Source organism: Muntiacus reevesi, chromosome 1 (assembly GCF_963930625.1).
Source record: "Muntiacus reevesi chromosome 1, mMunRee1.1, whole genome shotgun sequence".
Classification (NCBI taxonomy): domain Eukaryota; kingdom Metazoa; phylum Chordata; class Mammalia; order Artiodactyla; family Cervidae; genus Muntiacus; species Muntiacus reevesi.
Window position 1 is genome coordinate 260,020,276 of NC_089249.1, and position 7,511 is coordinate 260,027,786.

The window sequence follows — 7,511 nt, forward strand, 5'->3', positions numbered from 1 at the left end:
CATCATAATGTGTACTAATCTGCATTTCAGTTATCAAGTAAATTCAGGAAGAATAGGCATCATTCTTTGAGACATAAGCTGGATGTCATATACAGCATCCTTATTGCTCTGGAACAGTTTACTTTCTCAACATAATTGAAAAGTTTGTTTTCAGTAATGTCTTCATTTTAGATTTCAAGTGCTTAAGATAATGTAGCATTTATGTAAAAAAAAAAGAAACTACCTGTCAGTATTTGTAAGAAAAACAATTACCAGACCCAAGGGCCCATAGATCTGTTAATTTTGATGAGGAAAGCATTAAAAAAATGACTTGTCAAAAATAAAAAACTGGGATATATCATAAGATAATGTGAATTATTTTTACTTAAAAATAAAAAAGACCACCTAGTGCCATTTGGCCCATGTTCAAATTTATCAGTGGCCTAAAGTACTGCAACTAAATAACACTGCCCTGCCTTGGTGGGGACCACAGTCCTCATTGCGGTCCTCATTCAGACTTTCCCGCGTTTTTTGGTTAAGCTCCTGGTCATTATAGGCATTTGAGTTTTTCAATCAGTCCCTTAGAAGCTCAATCTATGCTCATAAACCATAGAACAAAAATATCATCCCTATATCTATTATGACTATTTTCAAGAAATGATAAAGCAAAAACATTTATAATGTAAGTTCTAGAATGAGGAGACCTGCTTAGTTGACATTAACAGATAAAATTAAGAAAGCTGATTTTTCACTATTTATCATTGACCAATATGTTCTAATTCTAAGCCACACTATGTAGACTTCTTCCTTAAAAAAAACAGGAATTGCATAACAATTTTTAAACCTGGTTACAATTGATATTGGTGTTAGAACATGCTTATTTAACTTCTAGACCCAGATTTTACCCACCTCAATTAAGAGTACAAAGTACAAATGCAAAATATAAAATCCATTTGACTTATTTTTTAATATAAAAATAATAAAACTAAAAATATATAACTCTATAGATATTTTAGAAAAGACTTAAACACCAATGAGAAATTCTGTTAAAAGAGAACAGTAAGTTACACAAAGCTAAGTCAAAACTCAGCTATTATCTGTGATTACTTCACTCTGCTATTCTCTTCTCTAAAGTAGAATTTATTCTGAATATCCTTTCTATGTGAGCAGATTTCCTGACTATGTGTGTTACTTTAGCACTTATGCCATTAAGCTTGTGAAAACAGCAAATCAAGTTATTTGCTCTTTTCCCTGTTTCTAGTGTAAGAAGTCCTTAATGAGCTGTCTGTCTTTAGCCAAATGTCATGTTTGCCTTCTTAGATCTCCAAATACCCCCTGGAGTCATACTCTTCAGTTTATGACTCAAACATTCTTTTATTTCCAGTGTTATTTTTTCCTATACCAGGGTATATGACAGCGGCACTACTGACACTTTGGACAGACAGCCCTTAGTTGTGGGGGGCTGTTCTGTGCCTCGCAGAATGTTTAGCATCCTCTCTGCCCTCAATGGCCTCGCAGGTGGTTCAATGGTAAAGAATTCACCTGCCAGTGCAGGAGATGAAAGAGACACGGGTTCGATCCCTGGGTCAGGAAGATCCCCTGGAGAAGGAAATGGCAACCCACTCCAGTTATTCTTGCCTGGAAAATCCCATGGACAGAGGAGCCTGGTGGGCTATAGCTCACAGGATTGCAAAGAGTCTGCTACAACTAAGCGACTGAACACACAACACTTCCCTCTATGCACTAAATGTCAGAGGCATTCTGCTCCACTCCACATCCTCCTCCTCTGCTTTGTGACAACCATCCATGTCTCCAGCCACTGCCAACTATCCTTGGGGGAGGGGGAAGAGGAAGAAAACTGCCCCCCGTTGAGAACCACTGGCCTTTATCTAAAAGGGATTCACAAAAGCAGCTTCATGGTACACATTTCCCAATGGGGAAAGATTTACAAAACAGGTCTACCTCCCTAAAGGAGGAAGAAACCAAAACAAAACAATTTATATATTTTATCTCCCTACTGTCTGATTTTTATTTATGTAAACTAAATTCTTTGTTAATCATTACCCTGGGGAATTTTATGAATTTTATAAATGTCTATATAGACTCATTTCTCTTTACAGATAATTTATACATCTTTATAGACCTAGGTAGTTTCAATTAATTACAAAGAAGAATTATATTATTTACAAAAGACATATTAAAAAAACAAACCTCAGTGCATGCCATTCATGTATCTTTGGATTGTTCTGCAGGTTCTTTCCAATCCCATCCATTTATCTCCAAATCCAGCCAAAGATAATGATGTAGTTCCTTTACTTTTCTCTTTAAAATCATCACACATGCTTGCATCTATAAGCAAATTGTTTAGTTCTGCACATTTTTGAACTTTAAGTTTGTATTTTGTGCCTTGCTCTTTTTGTTCAGCATTATGTTTGTCAGATTAATCCACGTCAATGCATGTAGCTATATTTCTTCATTGTTGCTGCTGTTTAGTATTACATTATATGATTGTATAACATTTTATTTATCAGTTCTGCAAGTGGACATTTGGGTTATATTCAGTGTTTTTGCAATTATAAACAATGTCTCTATGCATATTCTTAAACTTGTTTATGGTAGATCTCTGCAAGTTTCCATAGGGTGTTTCTCCAGGAGTGAACTGCTGAGTCATAGGATATATATACCATCAAATTTACTAGAAAATGTCAAATTATTTTCCAAAGTGGTTGTACCAATTTTCACTCCCACCAGCAATGTGTGAGGGGTCCTGTTACTCCACATCTTCTCCAACATTTGATCTTATCGGACTTTGAAATTTTTGCCAGTCTGGTGGGTATAAAATGTTATCTCTTCTGATTTAACTTGCATTGTCTTGGATGATTCTTCTTGGAAATCTTTTCATGTATGTATAACTCTTCTTTTGTAATGTATCTGCTCGTTTCTATTGCTTATTTTGAAAGTTTGATCGCTTTTCTTGTATATATTGATTTGCAGGAGTTTTTTGTGTTTTGTTTTTGTGTTTAATGTCCTAGTTTCTAATCCCTTGATAATTGTATGTTGCAAATATCTACTCCTAGTTTGTATCTTGTCTTTACCCTATGGCATTTTTTGATGAATAGAGTTGTTCATTTTGTTGAATTTTCTTTTATGGTTTAAACCTTTTTGTGCCTTAAGAAATTCTTACCTACCCTAACATTAGAAAGATATCATATGTTGTTTGCTAAATGCTTTATAGTTTTATCTTTTACATTTATATATGTACACCATCTAGAATTGATCTCCCATGGACTCTCTGAGGTAGGGAACCAAATACATTTTTTTTTCCATATGAATACCCAATTGTCCAGATGAAAAAAACTACCTTTTTGCTATTGCTCTGCCATATTGCTCTGTCAAATATCAAGCATATATATGTGGGTCTATTTCCGGTCTGTTTGCCTCTCTTTGCCAATACCATACTCCTTGAATTATTTTAACTTCAAAATAAGTCTTCATTTATAGTTTTGGAAGAAATCTATACATTGCCTTCCTCTCAAATTTAAAGACAACTTTTAATTTGCCAGAATCAAGTATGAGTTTTCTAATTGATAATTTTTAACCTTCCATATCATTACCATCTCATTCTATCTGATACTTACTGGTATCTGGGCCCTAGCATAGAATTTCCATGTTACAATAAAAGAAGTATGGATATCCAGATGGGGATTATCATTGAACTATATATAGTGTAGACTATTAATTGAAAATAGCATATTATTATAGAATTCTCAGTTTACCTTCTAGGAATTTGTGAATATGAAATATACTCACAAATACTTCTAATTTCTTAGTTTTAGATAGTAGGGTTTTATAATCTATTTTTAGGTTATGTCTATCTGAGACACAATTTCTTATGTGAATGAAAAGATATGCCTGGTTTGTGTTTTATTAAAGACGATGTTGTTTGCTATCGGGTCAATAGTTTCTAACTTGTTTTGTTAGGCAGAAGTAAATTAAAGAGCTAAATATTTAACTTAAACCTACATTTGTCACTGCAAAAGAATATGGTTGTAAACAGCCTTCTGGATATGTAAATAAATTTAACATTCACAACCTTTTAGTGGGCTTCCCAGGTAGTGCTAGTGGTAAAGAAACCGCCTGCCAACGCAGGAGACATAAGAGACACACGGGTTCAATCCCTGAGTCAGGAAGATTCCTTGAAGGAGGGCATGACAATCCACGCTAGTATTCTTGCCTGGTTATATTCGGATGTTGACATCTAAACATCTTGGTACCAAGGTTTCTGGTAATCATTCTCCCATTGAAGATTTGCACTATTTCATGAGAGACTATGACATACCCTAGTAGGCCTTATGATGGCATTCTTAAAGTAAACTATGAATAGGAAATGTCATTTAGGGAAATTATGTTGAAGTTAAGTTATATTTTTATTAGAGCTACATAGCAAAACACAATCACTTGAAGTTAAATTAGTATATTTTTAAAGTAAGTACACTAATATAAGTAAAATTACAAATTAATACAAATGCAGTTGAATCAATTTTCCCACCTTCTTGAATTTCAAAATTACAAAGTGTGTTTTTTTTTTTACCTGCTATTTCCTTTTTACTATTTCTGCCATTACTAAGTTTGTTGCTATTCAGCATTTTTTATTGTAGGTTAAAAATGATGGTTATATATTCTAAGATTTACCTTTACTTACTTTTTTTAAGAGTTGCAATTTATATATAAAAGGTAATTACAAAATTGAGGCATGAATACTATGTCCTGACTTGCTCTCTGTCTCCATAGAGAAGACAGAAAGAGCAAATAAACATAATTGAACCTGGATATATTTTATTTACACTGAAAAGTCTATATTTTAGAGCTATATTGTTATTATACATTGTAAATTTTTTTCAGGGAAGTGGAAATAATAATTAATTGTTACAAATCTATTATCATTTGAAGTAGAAAGTGAAAGTCGCGTCCGACTCTTTGCGACCCTATGGACTAGAGAGTCCATGGAATTCTCCAGGTCAGAATACTGGAGTAGATAGCCTTTCCCTTCTGCAGGGGGTCTTCCCAACCCAGGGATTGAATCCAGGCCTCCCGCATTGCGGGCATATTCTTTACCAGCTGAGCCACAAGGGAAGCCTGTTTGAAGTGAAGGTGGGTGGCAAATAAAGCCATTGGGATAGAGACAAAACCTACAGACTGCATAGTGACATGAGACAGGTGCCTTGTAATTTGGAATTTTTTCAGAAAAGTAGTTCTTCCAAATGGACAGATGAATGTATAACCATATGCCCTATGGTTCTTTTTTTTTAAAAAAAAAACAATAAGCACAATTCAAGATGACAGAATCTGAGATTCAAACTAGGCCGAAAGCCTCAAAGTTTCACTTTGTCTTGAAATTTTTTAATTTCTTAATCTAAATGATTACTGAAGGCACTTGATTGAGTAAAATAATGAAGGAAAGAATAAAAAGAGTGTCTCATATTAATAGAAATATTTAGATTTTTTGAAAATAACCCAATTTACTTTTCTTTAGTTGCTTGCGGCCAGCCCCCTGTTGTAGAAAATGCCAAGACCTTTGGAAAGATGAAACCTCGTTATGAAATCAACTCCTTGATTAGATATCACTGCAAAGATGGTTTCATTCAACGCCACCTTCCAACTATCCGTTGCCTAGGAAATGGAAGATGGGCTATGCCTAAAATTACCTGCCTGAACCGTAAGTGGTCCTTTAGAAAGAATGGACAACCATGCTATAACAAGTACTAGACATCCTCATTTTACGGCTACGGTATTGGTAGTTTAGGGTATGGAGCAAGTAATATTGTTGTGTTTTCTTTTCTTTCTTTCTTTCCTTCCATGTAGCATCTGCATACCAAAGGACTTATTCTAAGAAATACTTTAAAAATTCCTCATCAGCAAAGGACAATTCAATAAATACATCAAAACATGATCACCGTTGGAGCCGAAGGTGGCAAGAATCAAGGCGCTGATCCCTAAAATGGCAAACACATGTTTTCACCATTTCAGCCAAAGTCCTAACTTCCTGTGCCTTTCCTATCACCTCGAGAAGTATTATCAGTTGGTTTGGATTTTTGGAACACTGTCCAGTCCAGTCATTTTGGGTTGCTGTGCTCCCAAAACATTTTAAATGAAAGTATTGGCATTCAAAAAGAAAGCAAACAAAAAAGGAAAATGAGAGCAGAGTGGAGCCATTTCCAGCCTAATTTCTTTAGTTTCCTATTTGCCTCCAGTGCAGACCATTTTATAATGTATACCAGCCTACTGTACTATTTAAAAAGCTCCATTTCAGCACCAATGGCAATGTAAATAAGATGATTTAATGTTGATTTTAATCCTGTATATAAAATAAAAAGTCACACTGAGTTCAAGCATATTTAATGATGATTACGGAGCCTTAGAGGTCTTTAATCATTGGTTCGGCTGCTTTTTGTAGTTTGTTTAGGCTGGAAATGGTTTCCCCTGCTCTTTGTCAGCAGGACTGAAGACAGCTTTTGCTGGACAATTAACAAACACAAAGTTTTGTAGGTCACTGTCCCATCTCCACCACAGGTAGAGTTGGCTTCCATGTGATGCTGAAGCCTAGCTAATGGGATCCCAACGAAACTAGAGACTGCAACATGGAACTCTTTATTTTTGGTGTTTTTTTGCTGCGTTCCTTTTTCTTCACTTACAAGAAAGGCCTGAATGGAGGACTTTTCTATGACCAGGAGCATTTTCTAGGGGTCAAAGTGCTAATTATTAACTCAACTGGGTCTCCTTTTTAATGGCTTTCATAACACTAACTTGCAAGATTACAGATCAACACATTTCAAATGGATATAGACCTAGGGTTCTGGAGGGAGGGGGTTTGTTAAAACAACACACATTCAAAGAAAGAAATTTTGTATATATAACCATTTTAATCTTTTATAAAGTTTTGAATGTTCATGTATGAATGCTGCAGCTGTGAAGCATACATAAATAAATGAAGTAAGCCATACTGATTTAATTTATTGGATGTTATTTTCCCTCAAACCTGAATATTGACGTAGTTGGTAGTTATTTTTCGGTTTTAGCCTTTATACTTCCCTCACAGTTTGGAATCGTATAATCTAGGTACTCTCTGTCCCTGATTAAATAATGTGATGGATAGAATGCATTAAGTGTTTTATTATAAAGAAGAGTGGAAAAGTGTATAGCTTTCAGCAAATGGTGTTTGCCCATTCTAAGCAAGGAGCACATATATAGAAATAGTATGGGTGTTGCTTCTTATTAGGTGGAGTGTATGTCTTGAAATTTCTCCCTATCTCTTCCCACTCCATTTTCTCCCCTTAATTTGAATAAAATGACTGCTAAAGATGACTTTGAATTATTATCTGCTTAATTTAATGTTTAAAGAAACCCTGTGATGGAAAGAAAGCATTTAGGTGTCTTTTCCTAATTTTAGTTTAGAATGATCTTGAGAGCACAAGACAATAAATAAAATTCGAATAGAAAAAGAGCAGACCCAACATGATTCTTTTTCTCAAAAC

The 7,511-nt window shown here is 34.7% G+C and overlaps 1 protein-coding gene across 3 annotated transcripts in view; it reads left to right on the plus strand.

Moving 5' to 3' along the window:
• The window catches only part of VCAN (versican), a 113,904-nt gene extending 106,916 nt beyond the window's left edge, over nt 1-6,988 (plus strand). For all 3 annotated transcript variants that reach the window (XM_065919094.1, XM_065919093.1, XM_065919095.1), the window contains 2 exons: nt 5,513-5,695; nt 5,842-6,988. In XM_065919094.1, coding sequence (XP_065775166.1) covers nt 5,513-5,695; nt 5,842-5,969 — 311 coding nt within the window. In that variant the 3' untranslated portion in view covers nt 5,970-6,988. The remainder of the gene's footprint in view (nt 1-5,512; nt 5,696-5,841) is intronic.
• Nucleotides 6,989-7,511: the final 523 nt, after the last annotated feature.